The 23,586-nt window shown below is 47.8% G+C and overlaps 1 protein-coding gene across 4 annotated transcripts in view; it reads left to right on the top strand.

Annotated features, from left to right (window-relative positions):
* zfpm2a (zinc finger protein, FOG family member 2a) overlaps positions 1-23,586 on the top strand; it is a 119,051-nt gene that overhangs the window by 78,094 nt on the left and 17,371 nt on the right. For all 4 annotated transcript variants that reach the window (XM_023811305.2, XM_023811288.2, XM_023811283.2 and 1 more), the window contains one exon: positions 65-176. In XM_023811305.2, the coding sequence (XP_023667073.1) occupies positions 65-176 (112 nt within the window). The remainder of the gene's footprint in view (positions 1-64; positions 177-23,586) is intronic.

Here is a 23,586-nt window from a genome sequence, read left to right as displayed (position 1 = left end):
ATTAAAGTTGTTTTAATCACCAAAATAAGCAAATGATTAGCGTCTGTTATCTTTCCCCGCGCAGAAGACCAAGTGCTCCGTCCCAGTGCTGCTGAGTTCCGGCCCCCGGTGGCTTCTGGATGTGACTTGGCAAGGGGCAGAGGACAACAAGAACAACTGCGTTGTGTACAGCAAAGGTAAGCGTGCTCAAATCCCTTATCTCGCCTGCACCACGCCGGCAAAGCCACCAATAATCCAGCATTCTCCCTTTTTATGTCAGGTCATTTTGTTTCCCCACCCCCTTCCAATATTGTCACATTACACTCAAACCATGCATTCGTGTGGGGCCCCCTTGGGAGCCCCCTGCTTGTCACAAACAGTCACTACGATGGGAGAAGGCAGGGGCCCCAAAGTGATTTTTTTGAATGAGGCCCCAGAAACAACTAAACCGGCCCCTGCTTACACAATTATTAAGAATTTTATTATTTTTTTATTTTTAATAACCTGACCCAAAACACGGGTATGAAAGATGAAATTATCACCTTGTTTCTCCAGTTATTCCTTATGTGGGGTTAAGATTTCCACACTGTAAGGTAAGAAGCAACAAAGAAACAGATATGACCACAGCATTATTGCTCGTGATGAGCACTTCCTGTCAATTGTTTATGGATCAGGAGGCAGATGCAAATTGGGATTGCAGAGGACTCCGGTGTCGCCATTTATCAGTTTCAGAGTGATTACCCACGATTAGATTCCAGGACGAAATGGAGTTCCTTACTCTCCGGATGAATAAGTGGCATCTGTGGGATTTGCAACCCGGATTTCGAGTCTCCCGATTCTCAAGTACTAATCACTCGACTGCACTGGGGAGTTATCCTCTTAACCGGCTACTTAACTTTGTGCTTTTTATCACCAAATCATTAAAGTTTTGATAAGCTGTTAAAGAAGATTATGCAGTTCTCGAAAATCTTCTAATCTTTTAACCGGGAGAGAAAACGTATGAAACAAAAAAAGGCTAATAACTGAATATCAGGACCAGTGGTGTTTGGAGCATAATCTTTTGTGGGCGTGGCTTCCGATTGTCATGTGACCATTTAAGCGACCCCCGGTTACCATTCTGGGCCTTGCCACCACGGGACGCTATGCTGGGCAGTTCTCTAACAGGCCTCAAGGCTCATGTCGCGGTATCACGGTGCTGACCACGTGGGTGGGGGGGAGTTTGAAGACTCCTGTCAACCAATTAGTGCGCCACCTGGTGGGAGCTCGTTTGTGCAGGCCGCTCCTCCCCCCCGTCGGCTGTGGGTCTGGCAGCCGAGAAGCCGTTGGACGCTTTGCGGGACGCCGATGTGCAGATGCTTCCGGAAGGCTTCCTGGCTGGGAAGACGGCACGCGCGCGCCTCTCTGCGTGTGGTCGAGGGCGATCGAGGGAAGCCTTCAATATTTACTCCCCGACACTTCGACTGTTTTTATTTCTCCTCCCCCCCCCCACCCCCCGATGCGTTTATAGTCACCTTGGCAAATTGCTGTTCCTGGATGGCATGCGACGGCAGCGAGCTTGCGATCTTTGTGCGCTACCATGCAGTTACTGCGATCCAGGATGAGATCGCTGATATGCGATATCTGCCATTGTAATTGTGCGAGATAATTCACAGCCATCGCTACAGTATAATATTCAGCACTGTATCAAGCTACCAAGGTTATTGGAGGTATATTGCTGTGATACGACTTTATTCTCCTTGTAAAATCCTCCACATATTATCTGGGACAACAGGGTGAATTTCTGTACTTTGTTCAATTAATATGTGCAATTCAGGGCTGGCACTGTGCCTCAGTAGTGCTCCAAGGTTGCGGGTTCGAGTCCTATCCCCTGCTCTGGGTACTCCGTCATTGCTCCCACTCTCCAGAAACACACATTTCAGTGAATTAGCATCAGAGTTGCCCATAATGTTACAGACTGACATCCCATCCACGGTGTTCCCCAGCTCATACCCCATAATACCCCAGGACAGGCTCCACCGCATCAGCAGTCCTTATTAAATTTATTGTTAAATTTATTGTCACGCTTCTCTTTAACGAAGCATCTTTGGTTCATTTAAGACCTCCCTGCTGTCCCGTGGCCGGTTTGAGCCGCCCCCCCCCACGATGCCGTCTGGCCGTTAACCGCCCGCTTTTCGGTAGCGTGCCGGTCGGCAGCAGCTGACAGCTGACGGTCAGACTCGCGGCCCGGCTCATTATCAGCAAATCCACCTGGAGCGGCATAGTCCTCCCCCCGGCCCTGGGGGGGGGGGGGGGGTCACATGGCTGCCAGGCGGCTCATTGTAATTACACGTCACAGCCGTTTGGACTCCTGTATCACTGTATTCAGGGGGGGGTGAGAAGCTACACTTTCATGCTTAACTTACAGCTTCTGGTTTGTCTTCGTTTCGTGTTTCTGTGCACCGAGCGGTAGGAAAACCGTACAGAGGTTTAGCTACGAATCCCCATCCTTCGATAAAACAACGTCTGTCAAACGTCTGTCATAATGTCGGTTACATCTCCTAGCTAACCACCAAAATGTAACACCTGTCATTATTTAACATCTTCTGGTAAAAACGGGAAGAGCGCTGAACGAATGGGTAACGATGGAAAAGGTAATGAAATAGCGTGGCACTCAGATTTTCATGTGTGTCCATGCCAGGACTGAAGGCGTGAATCAGGCCTGGTCGCCTTGCCCTGACGATGTGACCCTTCCACATCATCACTACACCTTTCAGTTTACAGTGCACTTGTTTCACCGCTTAAGCCTCTTATTTAGGCTGTAGTCAGACATATAAATCGTCCACAGAGAAAAAGCCCAATGTCACGTGTCAGTTGTATGTGGGCTCACACGCCCCTGAATCATCCCGATCCGTGGGGGCCTATGCCTGCTTTACATCCAGACCAACTTGCAGCCTGAAAGCTGATTGGCCCACTGCCCTGTCACTCACCGAATCAACACTCATCATTGGCTAATAGGGTTAGCCCCAGCTTCAGCCCCTTCGGCCCACTGATGCAGCATTGCAGGCACATTTACAAGTGTAGGAATGCCCCCCCCCCACCATGAAATCAAGCAACACGTTTGTTCAGACTTAGAATTTCTTTTAGAATTTTTTTTGGAGTCGCCACAAATGCCAAAATGTAATTTTTTTTTTTTTGCATGGCTTTTAAAAAGTGAGGGGGGGGGGGGGGGCTTTGGACAAAGCTGTGTATTTCTGCATAGGGAAAGGAAGAGTGCATGCATGATGGTTTGGGGGGATATTTCCAAATTTAATTGTTTAATTCCAGCCCTTCCCATAAAATACTCTAGGAAATAGGAGGTGCTAACATTATTATCTGTTATCTCGAACACAGAGACATAGTGCAGCTGAATAATAACTAAACAAGTAATACAATGTAAAATTTCATTATCAGTGTATTAAAACAAAATTGTACCCTAAAGGAGTCTCCACCACTGCTCTGAGCAGCAGTGTAATTATGTTTAATTAAAATACAAGAGATCAACAGAATCGTTTTCATTAGGAAATTATTAATGATTTCTCTGCAACAATAATTGATTGCACTGAGCCCCCACGATAACTGTGCGCGGTCAGGCTGGAGAGACTAAGTACCGGCTGGTGAGCGGAGTCATGTGACTGTATTGGGGGGCGGGGGGGGGGGGGATGCTCACATGGGTTGACACGGCTTTGTGCGTGGGATTGCCACTCATTTTGACATGCTATGTACCCCCCCCTCCCTGCCCCCTTAAAAAAAAAAATTAGCTGCACCCCCTCAGGCCTGCTCGGACAGGTGGGCAGTGTGTGAGATACGGCGCACACCGACCTTCTGCAGATCACCTTGAAGATTACGAAGGTCGTAATGGTAATAATTGATATTTTATGAAAATTCAATTGGGCGGGGGGGGGGGGGGGCGGATCAAGGTGCATGTCCGCTCTTCCTGTTCCTGCCGAGTCCTCATCGATCACCTAGCTATGGCATGGGTGTGACAAAACTGTGTGTGTTTCTGTACAGATCCGCGGACTCCCCTCCCATACAAACCCCCCCTCCAGCATCAAGACGAACTTCTCGTCTGCAAGGACCACAGTCTGGCGTAATTCTGTGTTACCATTGCAGTGTAATACAGCCTCTTGTCCTCACACCCGCCCAGCTCACCGGGGGGGGGGGGGGGGGGGGGTCGGGGGTGGCATGATTGGCTGTGCGGGTTCCTTTCCGAATATGCATCTGTTTGAGTGCCTTATAAAGCTTTAGCAGGCCTGTGTCAGGCTGGTGCTGAATCCAGTCACGTCGGTTAATTATACCGCTATTGTGCTGCGACTCGGCTAATAGGCCATGCGCATTGTGCCCTCGCCTAGGCGCCGTAATCTCTCCACACTGCGCCCTGCTACATTTTACTTATTTTCCCAACATGCATAAACCACTGAAGGTAAATTGGCCGCCCCGGTGAGTGTGTCTTTTGTAAAAGCCGGCAGCCGAGCTCAGCCACCGTGTTTTAACTTACCATAATTGTATAATCGATGTCGAGAAATGCCTCCGTATCGATCCGCCGGGGTAAATTAGCTCCCCCACCCTCCCGCCCCCGTCAATCTGCTGTCAGGGGCGCCCAGCTTGGCTTTTCGGCTGACAGAGAGTTGTTCTGGTTGTCAAGGCAACGGTGCCGAGGCCCCTGAGACTTTTGGGCGCCGTCAGTGCGGAAGCTGGTATTTAGCATGGTGACACGTCACTACTTAAAGCTGGCTGGAAGTGTAACGTCAGGAGAGGAGGAGCCTGTCACCTCGGATAAGGCGGTCCCGCTGTTAACGGGAAAACCTAGATATTTCGCTTGATACGAGATGACCTGACATTTTCTTTCAAATATGTCAACCGAATTTCTTTACTTCACTAATTTCACCGCAGTCACTTCTGTTCTCAAAAGCTACACATTTGGTGTGTATTATAGAGCTTGCACATAAATCGAGAGAGTACACATGTACACATTATAGATAGTGACAGTATTGAAGTGTTCTTGGTGCACTTCACAGCATAATAAACCAGCCAGCGATTGTGGGAAACTCCAAAAAAGCTCAGGAGTATGGCCCTGACAGGAGTACAGCTCTCCAGTTTCCTGCTTTCCTTTGGTGTACAGAGCACTTTATTGAACAGACAGATAGCTACGCATGTGCAGGTACGCGATACATGTCGGGTTTCACATCTCGCTGCCTGCAGTCCCTTCGGATCGTACCGATGAATCCCACACTGTCCCTGGCCCGTGCTTTCTCGTTTTTTTCATGGTGTAAGTATCTAAGCATGTTCGGTCTTTAACTGAAAGATAAGTGGTCCCATTAAAAACTGATTTAAATGAAAGTGTGCAAGATTACTGTATATCTTTGAAGAGTCCTCTTTCCCGAGTATCACGTCGCCTATAAGACACTGTGATGTTTTCGAAGGCGTATCACAGAGAAATAATTATTCTGGTTGCTTTGAAAGAATTTTTCTAGGGTGAAAAGACATGGTAGCGATACGACATCAGGTTCACTCTTTGTCAAGGTGAGAAACTGGTGTGATATTTGTGACTTGCTCTGGCTTTTGAGAAGCACTGTCTACAGTTTCATCCAGAGTGATTGAACTTACTTGACTGCAAGGTTTTTTTGACCAGCTGGAGAATGTAAATGAAGGAGGCTTCATTACTTGGGTGGGTGGTCAGATGATGCTCTCACAGGAAGTAGCACCATGCTTCTGAAACACAAAGAGCTTCTTTGCTTAAGGTGCACATTCCTCACTCCCGTCTCCTGTGACCCCTGATTCAGGGCTGTGTGATCTTGGACCTTAGGAAACTCAGAACACAAGGTGGGGACTCTCTGTATGGGGTACCAGTCCATCACAGACCACATGTTCTCACACACACACACACACACACACACACACACACACACACAGGTTTGTAATTATATCTTTGTGGGGGCTCTCTATCATTTCTATGGGGGAAATTCTAATCCCAATGACCTTAACCCCTACCCAGCCCTAACCTTAACCATAAGTAACCAAACAAAATACAAGACTTTTGACATTTTTAGTTTTGCACGCATTTTATCGTGGGATGAAACTGCAGTGACCAGAAGAGACCAGCACAAACACACAGGGAACATACAAACCCAGACCGCCATGCCCGGACGCGTGAGGCTTCCTTTCTGTCCAGTCATTTTTAAACTTAGAGGTACATTATTTTTTACCGCCACTGAACCCACACACATGCGTGGGCCCTAAACAGCCACCACGCTAAATATGAAATAACTGTGTTGCGTATTTAGGAGACGCTGAAGCGGCATGTTCTGCTGCCCACCTAACTAGCTACGGTCTTCTGACCCTACTAGCTAGCTATTAATTTAGAGCGGGGCCCTAGAAACGATAAACCTGCCACAGAAGGTTTGTATTCAACATGCACGGATGAATAGGTTACACTAAACTGTATCTGTGCATTCTCAAAGCGTCCTGACGTTTGTGGGACCATGAGCAGATCTACAGGTGACGTTTTATATAGTAAGTAGGTGTTCACCTCGCCTTAGAACCCGCATACCATGGGAAATGACCGGACTGGACAGCAGACGGAAGGGAGGGGAACCGGGAGGCGGGCGAGGCGCCTCGGCAAAGATGGCCGTCCCGGGGAGCTCTTAGCGGGGCGGCTTTTATCAGGGAGGTTAATGTGATTCCGATCAACAAGCTGGACGGATATTTTCCCAGGATATCATTGGTCCTGTTTTTCCCTCTTAGACAAGAGGAGAGGGACTGGCCAATTACCGAAGAGCTACGGATCATGGCTAGATATAGCTACGCTAGCATGTTTACTCTCACGTAGCGTTTCAGCGCTGTTTATCGTTCTTCACTTTCAGGTTCAATTAGGGAGTTTTTTTTTTTTTTTATTCACAGTATTGTGACCACCTAACATCAGTTTAGAAAAATCTGATGTTCTCAGTGGAAATAGGTAGAGGTGTTACGAAATTGTTTTGTAGGTTTCTTCGGTGTCCATGCAAGCAAAGCCGCTGATAACCTTCTACAGCTACATAATTTTGCGGCTAATCCATTTTATTGATTGTACACTTGACTTTGCAAAAAAATAACTGCGCGGCTCTTAAACCGTGGTATCACTGCAATATCACTTTTTCTCACTGCACAGTCCCTGAGCACATACCAGGAACCACCCACTGTGTGGACTTATCTTTTATTTTCAGGAGACAATCTCGCCCAATGATCTCAGTAATTCCTGCTCTTTTAAGCTCCCCATCCCCCCACCCCCCGACGCCGCTTCGCCACATTGCAGTGAAGGACAGTAGAATCCCCGGATTGGCTGATTAAATTAAATGAAGCGAGGGGGTGTGACTTGCCACGCTGGTGGCTGCGGTGATGCGGGGTGGCCTTGCCCGGTCTTGACGAGTCCCCCTCCTCGCCTGCAGCATAGAAGCAGAAAGCGGTTCGCTGGTCAAGAGGCAGCAGGCACCGGGGCTTCTGTATGTGCTCAGAGGCATTGGGGGGGGGGGGGGGGTGTCGGAGCTCTCAGTGAGCCTGAACACTAGCATGTGTTGTCATTGTACAGCCTTGGTTTTTTATGACGGGGGTCATTAACATACCACTTCACTGGGTACTTCCTGCTGCATTCATCAGGAACGGCTGTAAAAACTAAACCCCCCCCATTGCGTTTTTATTTTAACGGGGTTGTATTTTCATGGAGACTTGTAGCTGAGAAGCTTCCCATGAGCTGCGAGAGTAAGATCATGCCGATGGCCTTAACAGCTAAATGCACCGCTGCCGTTTGTACTCGCATCCCAGGACCGATCGGCGTCTCAGACGCTGCGCGGCTTCGCCGCGGCGACGCGCCTGCCAGACCGCTCGCCGTAAACCGCGTCCGCGGCCTGCAGGAGGCGGGATAGCACAGGCCAGCCGGCCGAGTTTTCGCACAAGGGCAAACCGGTGTGCGGCATCCCTCCCTGCCGCTGCCTGTCGGAACCTTTTTCAAATCACCCGTGGCAACCAGTGAGCCCCCTCCACCCCCCCCTGCCTCGATCCCTGTGCCAAAATAGCAGCTCTTCTGGTGGCCTAGCCCCCTAAGCCTGCATATTGTTGAATAGCGGAGGCTAATGCTGTGTTGCGATGCCATTTGGAGTCACTCCCCTTCTGGGAGGAATCCCTGCCATATTCCCTGTAATCCCCCGCTTCCTCTCTGTTGTCGGGTTGCTCGCCTGCTGCTCCGACGCCTTTCTCCCGCAGCCTCGTCCTCCTTACATCCGCCTCCACCATTTTAATCCCTTTGACCCGAACCCTCTGTGTTTCCCTGTATCAACAAACTCCCGGAGATTACATCCTACCCGTCCGTGCTGGTTTTCCCTCCCGTTTACCAGACAGCAGGTAACCGGCAGAGATGTGTGTGTGTGTGTGTGTGGGGGGGGGGAGGGCGGGGGACCCGGAAACGGGCCCCCAGCTCACGCGTGGGCGTGCAGACTTGCTCTCCGCAGCTTTCTGGGGGAGGGGGGTTTTCCCTGTCTTTTCCTATGTGGCACCAACATGTTGGTTATGTATGCCGTGCTCCAGGCTCTCCCCCCGCGGTGACCGGGGTGGGGTCACTAGGCTGGAGCTCCAACGGAACCCACAGTCCAACCTGATTAAAATGCACCTTAAAACCCTGCAGCACCGGGGTCGCTCCGGACCGGAGTTTCCAGCATCTGGTGCAGGTGGTACGAGGTTCATGCCAGCAGGACAGCGGGGAAGCTCTCCGCCGTGTCGCAGGCCGGGGGCAAGCATCTCTCCTATTATCCTTAGTCATTAGTGTTATCTATCCATCATTTAACATGCAGGAAATAATTTTAAAAATCAAGATACAATCGAGTACCAAAAAAACAGATTAAATATTTATCCTTAGATTCATCATCTAACCACTAATCAGGGTTGTGGGGGGGCCTGGAGATTTTCCCAGTCAGCACCCTAGACGGGGGGGGGGGGGGGGGTAGGACACATACAGGCACACACCTGCACATTTATCCATATATTTCTGAGTAAATAAATATTATTATTATTATTATTATTATTAAGAGATTAAAAATTGTTGAAGGTAACTTGCTTCAAGTTATGCATTTTATTTTTATATTTACATATATTTAGCTGATGCTTTTTGTCAGAGGCAAATGACATTACAAACATGCTGTCAAGGAGTCGGATGGGCGTATGTGAGGCTTGGCGTACAGGCGGCGTACAGGTGGCTAGGCGTACAGGCGTCCTACAGGCAACATACAGGCGGCATGCAGGCGGCTGGGCGTACAGGCGGCGTACAGGTGGCTAGGCGTACAGGCAACATACAGGCGGCATGCAGGCGGCTGGGCGTACAGGCAGCTTGGCGTACAGGCGGCGTACAGGCGGCTGGGCGTACAGGCGGCGTACAGGCGGCTGGGCGTACAGGTGGCGTACAGGTGGCGTACAGGCGGCTGGGCGTACAGGCGGCTGGGCGTACAGGTGGCGTACAGGTGGCTAGGCGTACAGGTGGCGTACAGGTGGCGTACAGGTGGCGTACAGGCGGCTGGGCGTACAGGTGGCGTACAGGCGGCGTACAGGCGGCTGGGCGTACAGGTGGCGTACAGGTGGCTAGGCGTACAGGTGGCGTACAGGCGGCTGGGCGTACAGGTGGCGTACAGGTGGCGTACAGGCGGCTGGGCGTACAGGCGGCTGGGCGTACAGGCGGCTGGGCGTACAGGTGGCGTACAGGCGGCGTACAGGCGGTTGGGCGTACAGGTGGCGTACAGGCGGCATGCAGGCGGCATGCAGGCGGCTGGGCATACAGGCGGCGTACAGGCGGCTCAGCATACATGCAGCGTACAGGCGGTGTACAGGCGGCTAGGCATATGCGTGAATAGGCGTACGCGCAGCTAGGCATATGTGTGGATAGGCGTATGTGTGGATAGGCGTATGTGTGGATAGGCGTATGTGTGGATAGGCGTATGTGTGGATAGGCGTATGTGTGGATAGGCATACGCACGGTTAGGCGTACATGCAGCCAGTCATTCATGAGGCTAGGTTGGGTATCCAATGAATGTGCAGGACTGGTGTAAGTGGTATTGGAGCGTAATGTGCTGGGATCGTAGGCAGTAGTAAAAGCGGTACTCATATTGTAATTATCAGTTTGTTAAACACAGAGCCCTCATGTGGTACAGGTGAGGAGTCAAATCTCTGCCACCAGACTCAAAGTGTTCTTGTGTCTCAAACACAGGGCCTTTGTGGCGTGACTGGGCCCCATGCAGCTCCTCGGCATAGGATACTCCTACTGGGATTTAGTGCTCCCCAGAAATTGTGAGGTTCAGGGCAAAGACAAAAAAAATAAAAACAAAAAGCACGACAGATCGTGGAGGAAGCGCAGCAGAGGTTTCCCCTTAAGCTATTCAGCTCAAGAAGAATGTGCGAACGGTGAAATATATATGCACTCCATCCTGTCGGAAAGGTTCTGCTTATCTTGAGTGACTGTCAAGCCTCGGAATATCACAGAACGGACAAAAATATATTAAATTAATAAGCTGCTGGATGTTGTCGGGAATTATGATGCTTCATAAATCCTGGTTTGATCAGGGCGGACAAGGCTTAAATCCACTGCTTCCTAATGCACACGGTAGTGTTTCGGACTGGATTTTATTCTGTCGGAGAGATAGAGGCCCTTAGCTTTGGAAACAAGATTTATCATCTTCCTCTTCTTTCATGACTGACAAATATAAAAAAAAGAGCCTTAAGGGAAGTTGGCAGCCGTTACTGCCTTTAATAGAAGGGCACTGTCGCAGCAAGGTGAACCTCAGGCCAAGGAGAGAAAAATGCTATTCAAAAAAAGAAAAGAAATTGGTACTGGCTTATCAGTTGTACTTCCTGTGTCGGTTCAAAGGTCGGGGAGCTTTCGTTTGTTTGTTTGTTTCTTACACCATAAGGATGGATGCTATCTGTCCTGCCATCTTAACAGGTGTACTTTGTCGACCGGCAGAGGTAATATTTCATGTCACGAATTAGGAAAGTATACCTCGCTATTCTCTGTTTGTAGAGCAGGCAGAGAATCTATCATTTTCTCGATAGTTCTTGTTTTCGTGTTTCTTTTCTCGGATATTACTAGCAGGAATAGCTAACTGGCTAACGGGTGACAGCATACAAGCGAATATTTTCTCATAATACTGAATTAGCATGCCCCTCTTGTCCAATCCATTTTATCTTAGATTAATGTATTTTTATTGTTTTTACCATACCATGCTTTCTGCACCTTCAACGAAAGTGTACACACATCACCTGGGAAAACTCACTGGCTCATGTAAAAACACGAAAAATCTCTAGCGACAGATCAATGTGCTGCACAAAGCAATTTTTGAAATGTTTTGAATTTTGGTGTTTCGATGATTTATATTCTGATTGATTCGCTGTACAAAAATGTATCTGTATTTTGAAGTATTCCTAGTACTGGTTTGCTGCATATCTACAATGACAGGAAAACCGCAACTTCTTCCAGGTGTCCATCTTGAATATATTTTCTACCTGCAAAGTCAGTCTTTTTTTCTAGAGCATATGTTCATGGTTTCTGTCATGAATTATTCAGTGTTTGAGTAAACACCAAATCATCAGAAAATATTCCATTCTGCTCACTAGTAAACACAATCCAAAGCGTTTATTCACTATATCCTAAGAAATTTGAAGTTTGCCAAGTATAATTACACGGCATAACTTCACTCCTTTCTTGATCTTGCATCTCTGGATTTTACACTATTGCCAGAGATTATTATTATTATTATTATTATTATTCTTATTATTATTTGTTGCCTTGGAATGATAGCTCCTCAGAATAATTTATTCAGAATTAATCCATTTGCTCCGTGCATCGTCATGACGACAGTGGAGGTCACTGGCACATGTCTGTGAGCCCATTGGCCGAGAGCAGGCTGCCAACAGGAAGCGTTTAGCTTTAGCGTCATGGAGTGTCACAACTCCTAAGCTGAAGCTCTGCTCAAAGAGAGCTGGCAGCTTGCATCACGGCCTTGTGAGCCTTCATTTGACGTAAATTTTTAAGTAAAATTCATGATTAAGTACATTCAGAATCAGAAGATTAAGTTAAGTTTAACTTACTGAACCCCTTAAATTAAAAAACGGAAAATAATGTGAGAGCCAGGTCAGGATCTGTAGTTATTGTGAAAATGATTTTAGGGTTTCGGTTATTAATGTGACGTCACCATTCCTTCAGAAGGTAAATGTATCGCACTGAGACACCATGAAGAAAGGGTATCCCTCTTCTTGTTGATTTCCCCTTTTCCTAACTATGATCTCATGGGATCTTTCACCATGGATCTATGGCAAGTAACCAGTGCAACAGAGATTTTTGAGCAGGAAACAGTTAAAACAAGAAAGTGATCGTCCCTCTTCTGGTGCTAGCCAGGCTGAAAGTTATATATTCTTTACATAAATGTATCTGTCTGCCTTGTCTGTGTTGCTGGTAGAGGAAGTTTGTATTTCATCTAGCCCTGCTGCGCTTGAACACTGACCCACGGTGAGGGTCAAAGATGGCTTGTTATTTCTAGATGTAACATTGCTCACTCACTTAAAATAAATGGAAACTACAGAAAAGAACCACTAATAAGTCAGTCTTGGAAATGTTCTTGATATTTATAATTCTGGATGATTTCCTGTTGCACACTGTGTAGATGTCCCATAATCCTTTTGAAGCATTCTTTTCCATATCACCCAATGATGGACAGGCTATATTAAATTCTGGTTGGACTTATCACACTCTGGTTTACCGCATGAACCTTTGACATCAGTATACTGGAATTTTCCTTTAAACAATCACATTTGTTTTGGCTGTGCTTGCTAACTTTCATGCAGAAATGAACGGGACATACATATATTTTTATACATTTATGATTCACATTTACAATTCATATATTTACAAATAATATTTGCGTTTAATTTGCAGTTGAATATTTTTCTCTCTTTATTTGAAAGTATTGTTTGTGTAGGTCATACAGCTTTAACTTTTTTTGATGTAGTAGTGGCCCTGTAAGTGAATAAATTAAGGTTCTTGTGGAAAAGGAAATAAAAAATATTTTATATATTTTTTGCCTTTGTATAACTTTTTACATCAACTAGAGGCTGAAAACCCCAAAGACAGGAACGTTTAAGCAGAGTCTCCCCAAGCTGCTAGGCTTGAGAACTACCATCATGCTTCAAGAATCCCTGTTTAATGTACTGTAATGTGAAATTCAGCGGGGACGAGTTTAATTGAGTTTTACAGAAACCAGTGGGGAGTTGCGCTGGAAGGTAGGTGATGTTGAGGTTTCTAATCTCCCATTCCGGAGAGGCTTGTTGACGGAGTGGTTCTTTTTCTTTCTGGATAAAAAAAAGAGGAATCATAAGAGATGATACATCCGTGGATAAAACCAATTGGCAAGCCTCAAAGGGACCGGGGTGATAAGGCAAATCCAGCACTTGTGGAGAAATAAAAGAATCCAACTGTTCATTAAAATGAAAAACAAAACACGCGATGGAGGAGGCGGGCGTGTGGCGGAGGAGTGAGCAAAGATGACGAACTGAGCCAGCGATATCAGAAGGAAGGGCTGGAAAATAATCAAGGATTTGCTAGGAGGATTAATAGCGAGATAGGGACGAATAAGGATTTTTCCTTCTGCGAAATTATAAAGGGGAGGCCGCAATTATCTGTGGGGTGGAACGGCGAGCGATTCATGGCCGTTTGATACTCGGTACAGCCCAGCCCAGATACAACTTGTAGTTTCTTTAAAAATATGCCTCTTTAAAAATTAGGTTTGCCAGAACAGATATTGCACACGCAAGCGATAAGGATACTTCAGTTTAACTTTTACAAAATGGGAAATCACGCGGTGTAATCTGAGCCATGGTGACAGGATACTGAAAGACTGTACGTAATATTCAGTTATCAAACAATTATCGTATTAAGCGCTAATCTTTGACACAATGAGTTTCATTTCACAGTTTAAAACATATATTAAACTACCCAAGACCCACGTAATAATTCATTAATTGGGGCTTTAAAGATACTTTGTGAGTCGATAATTAAGCTGATTGCTTCTTGCCCGAGCGCTGTTTTCTTAAAGCGTGTCTATCGCTTATATCTGCATGGTGACATTAATATTTATGAAGATCTGTTGGGGCCTTGCACTACGTTTTGGTGAATAAAATGCCATTCTTGCCAGACTGGAGATCAAATAGACTGGTGGGGGGGGTGGGGGAGTGGCTGGTGAGGCCTTAGGAAGATGACGTTGACTCCGGAGGCGGCCGAACGATGTGTGTTTGTTTGCTTGTTTGTTTGTTGTAGTCATCTGCTTATAACTGCAACACCGGCCTGCCCCCTACAGGTCCAGGGATGTAAAGACACACAGTGTGTGTGTGTGTGTGCATTTCTGTGTGTGCATTTGTGTGTGTGCATTTATGTGTGTGCCTTTACGTATGTGTATGAGTGATGTATATATTACATTGTTGGGTCCGATTGCGTGATAAAGACCTGTTATTTTAACGTTACGGGGACCATTTTTTCAGTCTCCACAAGGGAAAACTCAATTTTCTAAAAATCTGTGACCACAATCAAAATACCAAAAGTCTCATATTTTGTTTGGTTACTTATAGTTAATGGTTAGGCCTGGGTAGGGGTTAGGTTGTCATTGTTCGTATTAGAGTTTTCCCCATAGAAATGAATGGAGAGTCCCCATAAAAATATCAATACAAACGTGTGTGTCTGGTGTGTGTGCGTGCGTGCGTGCACACTTATGCATCTGTGTTTTTGTCTGCCTGTAATTTACCACAGTATGAATAGGATGCCCCTGTAATGGGTTTTCCAGAACGCCAAACCTCAGGTTCACACAAACAAAGGCCTAATGAAAGATTGGACATTATAGCCAGCGAAATAATTATGACTCGTCCGATCCGGCAGTGAAAGGTTCTGCTCCCCTTTGGTGCAATAAAGCCATTCATCAACTGATCAATAAAAATATGTAGCAGATTATTACGGCTGCTTTCCGCGGGCCTCCTCGTAAATAATGCGGCCTGGTCTCCTGGAAATATTAATTATAATCATAATGTAGATAACATGTATTGGCCTTTTATAGCACAAGCTGAATGAATTTTACACTGCAATTCAGCTAGCAAGGTCATGCAAAGTTGCTTGGGCATAGATGGCGGCTATTAAAAACATGAAATAGTGGTCAGGATGCAGAGCAGGCCGGTATGAGACAGAATTCTGGCCCGGCTGTGGGGCCGTCATCGCGGACCTCGCACCCACACGGGCCGGCAAATCCCGGGTGAGGTGGGCATTTTCAGCAGTGCCTGTAAACCAATTAGGCAGCATAGGCAGCTGCCTAGGGCGCCATCGCCTGAAGGGGCACTGATGTGGCATGCAAGATGCACTTCGCCTCAGATAGCTGGTGGGGGCGCTATTGCTCGCATAGGGCACCGCATGAGTTTTGACCGGTGCTGGTTTTCAGATTTTTGTCGTCATTATTAATGAATCGACGCAGTGGCTATTTCTCTTAACCAAAACATTACAAATCTGGTGTATTTAAGACCCCGATCGATGTAATGTGGTGCAGTGTGAATTCTTACACTGAATCTAAATGCATGAAGAGTCCTGTCAGCTTTTCATCGCAGGTGTCAGACTGTGTAAGACACAACAACAGCTCTGCCTCAACTTTAAATTTAGCAGATGCCTTTGTCCAAACTGCCAAGGTCTCTGGGGCAGTTGTGGTTAAGGACCTTTCTCAAGAGCCCGCTGCCGATATGATTATCCTACCGGCCACGGGATTTCAACCCATGACCTTCTGGAAGCACCCTCAGATCTCCAGCACACTGTGCCCACGTTTATTCCCATGGTTCCCTCTGAAGCTTCAGGAAACAGATTGAGCATAGCTCCTCCCACCACAGGACCGGTGACGTAGGCTCTTTCCATTTTAGTGTCAAAGACCTCATGACAGTAAAATTTACCCTCATTTGATTTCAGAGGTTCTCCATCTTTACATACTGACAGCTGTATTTCTGGATGTCATATTTACTGTAATGGAATGAGTAAGTAAGCCAATAAGCTTTTTATTAAACATAATCATTATAATTAGCAGAGGCCGACAAGACAATTAGTTTAAATAAACACGGGATGTTGAATAGGTACAGCTGCACAAGCTGCTGTGTCGTTCCGTTTCGAGGACGAATGCAACTTCAAAATAGGTGATGTGTCAGGAATTAATTTCACGTTTCTAAGCGCAATAAAATCTACAGATATCTCATTACGTTTGGGTGATCGCCGGCCTTTTGTTTTCCTCTTTTTTTGTCACGGAGAGGTCTCTGTCAGTCTGTCCCTCCCGCAAACGTGCTCAGTATCCGTAGAATTACGCGCTGCTCCTTTGTGTCAAAGCCACAAACTTCCCGCTCGGTGTGGAAATCTCGATTACGGATTCCACGAGGAGTTATAAACGACTGGAGATCCTCGGAATGTTCCGGACTAATCGGCTCGCGCGGAATGTGGTTCCCTTTTGATGCACGCCATCTCTTCGAACAGTCGCTCATTTCCATAATTCTGGCACTTTCTGCATACAAAGCAGATTTGAAGATAGGTAATCCTTGTACATTTTTTTCCAGGAGACACGTTATTAGAGGATTGAGGTCTGTGTGGGAAATTATGTACATTTTTTAAAAGTTTTTGACAATCAGAACATCCGCTCCTGTCTGGTCTTATGCCCCACCCCCATTGCTTGCCCCTACAATGCTGGGGTCTTGCCCAGGCCCCCCCTGGCTGCTAAATGCTTCAGGCTAACCTGAGGCTTTCCTCGGAGGGGGGCGTTTCTCCGGAATGTTTAAGAATGTCTAACCTATCCAGCCTGCACCCCCCCCCCCAGCACACACACTTTCTGTCACCTGTCAGAAGCTTCTCACCTTAAACCAGCTAGTTATTTCCCACTGGTTTTAAGCTTCCCTCATATCGCAGGTCATTAAAGCGCAGCGCGGCTGCCGGTCCGTTTGCGTAGAGCCTCGTTTGTGCCTGTGTGGAGCATGACCGTAACTGAGGAATTTTCCGGAAAAATGACTTCTTCATACGACTCTAACTCCTGCCCCCTCCCCCACCACAAAAAAAGTTACATTTAATTGTAGGATTTTGGTGCAGAATCCCAGGATCCTGCGGATGGGGACACCAGTGGTGTTGCCTTTGAATTTGTATGCCTTTTCCCATATTGTGGCTTTGATAATATCTGCGAGTCCAATCATTTTCTGTAAAGTCCTATTCGGGGTTTCAGGGGGTCTGGAACCTATAGGCACAAGGCAAGGAACAACCCAGGATGGGTTGCCAACCCAACACAGGGCACAGTCACACACCATTGACTTACACCTATTGCCAGTAGGCAAACTCCAATGAACCTCAGCATGTTCTTGGACTGGGGGGTGGAAAGCAGAGAACCCCAAGGAAACCCCACTATGACACAGAGAGAACATGCACAAAATTCCACATACATGGAACCTTGATAGAGACTCGAACCCAGGTCTCAGAGATGTGAAGCAACAGCTCTAACCACTGTGCCGCGCCAATTCGCGAGTTCCTTTGGCAAGACTATATTGAACAATGCCTATGACAACATTACGAGAACCATGTGACAGGAACTAAAATAACTGGAACTGTATTGTGGGGACAGGAGAGGAACCAGGTTTTAAAATGGATGTAAAAGACGGGCTTTGTGATGTTTGCAAAACTGATACAGTGATAATCTCACGCTAAGCAGCAACTTAACCACCAAGAGCAAATCTGACAGCTGCTCCGTCTCAACACATTCTGGGCCGGACTGGTACCAGATCAGACTTTTTCTGGTTTACCTCTGAGGCGTCTTTTGTCCTCAGCCTCCTATTAGATATGCATGTTGAATTAAAATATTAAAATAGACTTATAATAAATGTACGGAGTACGACCCTGAAAACCCCTTCCAGGATTACATTTAAAATTATAAAAGAAACTGAAAATGTTTTAAAATAAATGCTGTCTGGGAAAAGTTTTTTAAAAATCTGCATTTCAAAAATGTTATCATCTCCCCCCTCCCCCCTCCCCCCTCCATTTCGACACTTCTCCCAGAATCCCGCAGGACAAATTGATTCCTGCGGACGTGCTTGAGAAAGGGGGCTGGCTGGTATGTGTGCCTGCACAGAGCCCGCCCCCCCTTCAGCCCCCATTCTGCCCGGCCAAGCTTCCACTGGCTTTGCCCGCGACCCCCGCGCGGCCGGTATCAATCACCGGCAATGAGGCCCGGCTCACCGCCCGCCTGCCAGCCCCCGGCCCAAACCCCCGGCACGCGCGCGGGGATGTGATTTCAGGGTAATTTTGGAAAGCATATTGTCTAATTTCACCATCTGTCTGTGAGGGGGACATGGCAGCCGGCGCCTCATTTGCCTTCTGCTTCTTTTATTGGGCCGATACGGCGCCGGGTTCTTGGAGCGGGCCGGCGGGCTGGGTGCACAGCCCAGTGGAGCCCGGACTCCCGTCCTGACAGATACGGGCCTGGCTGGGCTATCGCCGCGGCCAAACTGTCAGCTGGGCAGCCTGCGCCCCTCCTCCTCTTCCTCCTCCTCTGCCAAGTGCATGTGTTTAATGAAGACTGAAGTTCCGGCCTGACCTGGACGGGGGGGGGGGGGGGGGCGGGCGGGCGGGCGGTCCATCACCCTCCTGCATCCTCTGCCCCATCCCTCGTTTCCGCTTCCGTCCGGCGGTTCCGTGGGCAGACTCTGGAGTCTGGGGGTTAGGTTTTGCTGAGAGTTGGGGGGGTGGAGGGTTCTCTTGGATTCTCCCCCCCCCCCAGCGGCTGGCGTCTGGTCTGGGCACTCCTTGGCACACACATTAATGCAGAGCAGATTGCTGGAGCACCGCAGTCCTCGTTGTTTGATCTTTCCTCCTCTTGCCATGCTTCCTGGCGAGGGCACCCCCCCCCCTCCCCCGAACACCACCCCCCGCCATGCGGCGCGGCCTGGGCCAGCCTGGCACGGCCTCAGTCCACCTGCCAGCTTTCTCCGTCTTCCTCCTCCGCTGCTGGTCTCTCCCCGCTGCGTATTCCTAGACTTCCTTAACTTAGTGTAGACTTTGGTCACGCAACCGAACCCATATTCACAGCGTAGACGTCCACGTGCCGTTAAGATGCTGCGTCTGTACGTTTGGTGTCGTGCCGCTTTTGTTCTGTGTCGGTATCAGTTTAGCTGTTTTTATTCATTAAACTCATGAGGTGACTCACAGGTTAACGCTGGACTATGAGGGATTAACGGTGAGATAACTGGTAACATCCTGACAATGTTACATCCCTGCAAAAATATGTACACACTCATCATGACGATGTAATATTCATACAATATACTCTCTAACATTCACGCAGTGTATTATTCATGCAGAAATGCACAGTACCGTCGTAAGAGTGGAATATTTATGCAAAAATACACCGTAACATCAAACATTGGAATATTCATGTAAAAATACACAGAAACATCCTCAGTTTCGAGTTCAACAATGTACCGTTCAAGCAGAAACACACAATAATATTCCTGCAGGGTAATATTCGTACAAAATACACACTAATATCCTAACAATGTAATATTCATGCAAAAACACACAGCGACATCTCAAGTAGCATAATTTCTTAAAAAGGCTTAGCAAGTCACTCCGTCTGAGTCGTATCTAAGCCTGCAGATGTGAATTACAGTGGTCTAACTGTAGTGGGTATGGGGGCAGCCTAACTGGTTCAGTTGTCATACCGCATCAACACATTTTGTACCCCTTCTATAGCTGTGTAATAAAAGAATAAAACAAATGATGAATCTCTGGTCACCTAGTTCGTCTGAGGTGCGGGATCCCATCGGCGGAGTTATAGAGTCAATCTATTCTGTCTGAAACCACAGCCCCCCGCACCCCGGTCCCTGAAGCCCTAAGCGAGAGCCACAGAACCATTGGTGGTGGTCTGACAATGGATAACTAAATTGGAACTAAATTTGGAACACGCCAGTGTTTCAGGGGAGCGGAGAAGTTTTGGGGAAAATCTCGTGACCTGCTTGTGTTTTCTGGTTCCTTCCATGCCTGGGATTATGGTGCCGGAGTTTGCGTCACGTCCCACAGCGATGACACTCGTTTGTAAAATAATCTTTAATAAATCAGAAGCCACAGGTTATTTGTCTCTTTCCAGGAAACATTCGGATGTACAAATTCAAAAACGCAGGGGTTTTACAGAGCAAAGCCGTCGTTGAAGGTGTTCCCGTAATCTGAAACATCTGTACGAAGCATAATAATGGGCTTTCCGCTGCGATTTTCTAATGTGTGTTTGTGTCGGAATAGGAGGGGAATCCCGGGGCTAATTTGATAATAAGGCGCCATTGTGATGTTTAAGCCAAATTTTCACAGTCCTCTCTCCGTTGTGGAGGGAGCACCGTATCTCTGTGATTCTTATCGTATCGAGTTTCTCCAACCACGTTAACCACGCCATTTGCGACTAATGGATTATATAAGATCGTTATCCAGTTAATTTGTTTATTTTTTTAAGTTTAAGATGGGGGGTTGGATAGGAGCTGGGGAAGGACCTCATCAGAAAGCGACAGGAACGAGAAGCACGGAAACCCGCCCCCCCCCCCCCCCAACCCAGGGTCATGGGGGTATCCACGATCATGGAGGCCCGGGCTACAGTGGGACATGATCTGCTAGCCGTCGCGAAAAATAAAATAAATAAGAATACGAGCTTGGCTTGGTTGCATTTGGTCATTTGATCGCAGAGACCTTGAGATACAAAACCACAAAGTGCTTTCAGGTGGGGGCTGCCTGGTGGGTGGAGGGCCTCAGTGAAGAAGGTGGGGGCTGCCTGGTGGGTGGAGGGCCTCAGTGAAGAAGGTGGGGGAGACGTTCTGCTGGAAACTTAGGGTTTGCGTCGAAGAGCCACCGACAGACTCGGAAAAGCCAGCCTGGAAAAATTGCTTATGACACGTTTCTGTTATATCGATTACGTTTCCTTGCCAATAAAGCTGACTGGAAGGAACAAAAAATTACAGACACTGTAATCATTTTTTGATCATTGCACGGATATGCAGTAATGATTTTGACACAGAGAGAAATGAAAAGCCATAAAAATATGGTTTCTTTGGAGAGAGGGGACGTGGTAGAGTCATTATGTGACGCACACACACACACATCACCTCAGTTACAGAGCCGTACAGCGAGCTTCCCGCTCAGGCAGCCATAACCCGGTCAAATTTCCACCCCCAAATATGATGGCAGACGTCCTTTAGCCCGAAGCTGTCCCTGAATAATACCAGGCCGTTATAATGCAATTTACCTTTTCGCTAGTCCACAAAAAAATGGAGGGAAAACGGGGGACCAGCAGAGTGTGGCGGGTCGTCTTCGGTCTCCTGGGCAACATATGGCGGCCTCGGAATTAGTGTGCCGCTTGCCGAGTGCCGTTCCGGAGACGGGAGGGCTGGCCGTGGCCCCTGAGAGCTCATTAGAGGCCCTTGCGCATAAAGCGCGCTTGGAAGCCGCCATGGGCTGGTCGGCCGAGCCGCACCGGTATCCGGGCCGCCTGCGAGATAATAAACAGAATTTGCATAAAATGTCAGCGCTTGGCATCATCCTTCAGCAAAGGGCTTGTCTTCTGCTGTGACATTTTTTTAAGTGTCTTTTAAAAGATGGTGAAATCTGGGGGGGGGTTTAAAAAACCAGCTAATACCAGTCTTGAGAAAACATATTTAGGTTGTTCTATTATTGCTATTATTATTATTATTTCTTATTTGCATGCCTTTTTTTCTCGCAGAGTGGAGCTCCTTGCTAATTATCGCATTCACCCCTGACTGTGTCACTCCCCCGATCCGCGGGCGATAAGCGCCGCGCTTTATGCCATCCCTGCGACAGCCCGCAATGCGTATTAGCTGCTCGGTAATTAGCCAGCATCGGGCATTATTCGCACCTGCTAGACTGTAATAGTGCTCTGTTACACAGTGACGCTTTCAATTAACGGGAGCCCCCTAAGCCGGCGCCGCCACCAGCCGGGGACTGCCGCGTCGGCCCTAGCCGAAACTGTATTTGTCATGCGCCGTAAGCCAGCACAATTGCACCGGAGTCGCACGATAATTGCCGTTTGGTGCCTCTTTACAATAAGAGAAAAAGAATTACTCTAATGGATGTTTGCCGTGTCTTTGGAGATTAAAAACACACACGTGTTTGTGCTTCCCGCCCCCCCCCCCCCCCCCCGGGGATGGTAAATCACGATCTGCTCTCAGAAAGCCACGAGGCAAGTAAAGTGGGGAAGCCGCGGTGATTTTGGTGATTTAGGGAGGGTTCGAGGAGCCGCATTACTGAGCCTGACGGCTCGGGGAAGATAGGCAGACAGTGTTAAGGGGGGAGGACGAGGCTATGACATTATGTCTGCCGGGTTACGGTGTCGGAGTCAAAGTGCGAGTCGCTATTACCGGATCAATACCTCTCAGTTGTTACACTTATCTCCGGCTTCACGGTTAGCCAGCTCTGGCAGATAGACGCGGGAAGGAAATGCCACCGGCGGAGGAGCTGCACTCTGTCTCCGTTTGTTTAAACGCTGGGAGGCTTCGTTGGATGCGCCCCCCCCCCTCGCTCCTCCCATCTCCCCCACAGTCGAGAGTCAGAAGCCAGCTGAAGGCCCTCGTCCTCACCGACGCACCACTAATGCCGCCTTTCCCCGGCAGGGATGTTGGCCTTCTCCGTCGACGGCGCGCTGTGAGTGCTGCCGCGGCGTCGGGGACCGGTGCGCTCTCGTGCCGGCTCTTCCGCAGCTCCCGCCCTCCCTACCCAGCCGCCGATTTCACGTCAGAGCAGGGGGCGGGGTATGACTCCGACGTGACGTGCAGATTCGCCAGGAAGGGGGTGCTGGTGCAGGATCCCCCCCCCCCAGCCGACTGCTACAGAAAAGCAGTTGGCGGAATGAAATGTTTAGCTACTTTCGGGTCCCTCATTAAACTTCTGAAGCTAGGGCTAAACCATGCTACGTATACAGCAAAAAAATAAAACGTTAAATTTACTCCTTTTCTTTTTTTTTTTTTTAAAAAAAAACCAACCGGCCTGATCTCTCCATATTCATATTCCTATGCAGGCGTTATCACTTAAAAGGCTTTCTAATTACAACGACAAGACAAAAACTCCTTGGATTCATTCCAGACCCGCTAAATGATAAAATAAGCACAGTCTCTCTCCTTCTTAATCTGCTCAGAGCACCTTGGAGCCTCATCTCCCAAATACATGCGAATGAATGTGAAAATGCCATTTAGAGATGCAGGTGTGACATTTGATAAGAAACTTCTGGATTAAATATGTTCTGCTAATGAGGAACCCAGCCACCCCATCAGGCCAAACTATTGGTTGGATTGTCTGGAAGCCTGATAACGTTCCACAAGCGAACATCCAAATTCATTATTAATAAACATCCCGAGTCTCTCTATCACAGGCAAAGTCTGGATTCTTCAGTAGAGTGAGGAATGTTGCTTCTCATTAGGAAAAGCTTTTGGGGATGGGGGGGGTTGGGTTTTGTGGTTGTGGGGGGGATTGGACGTATGAAATTGCATATTTAACTAGTT

Source organism: Paramormyrops kingsleyae, chromosome 9 (assembly GCF_048594095.1).
Source record: "Paramormyrops kingsleyae isolate MSU_618 chromosome 9, PKINGS_0.4, whole genome shotgun sequence".
In the NCBI taxonomy this organism is placed as follows: domain Eukaryota; kingdom Metazoa; phylum Chordata; class Actinopteri; order Osteoglossiformes; family Mormyridae; genus Paramormyrops; species Paramormyrops kingsleyae.
The sequence above is the reverse complement of the archived record's forward strand: the minus strand, read 5'-3'. Positions and strand labels throughout refer to the sequence as shown.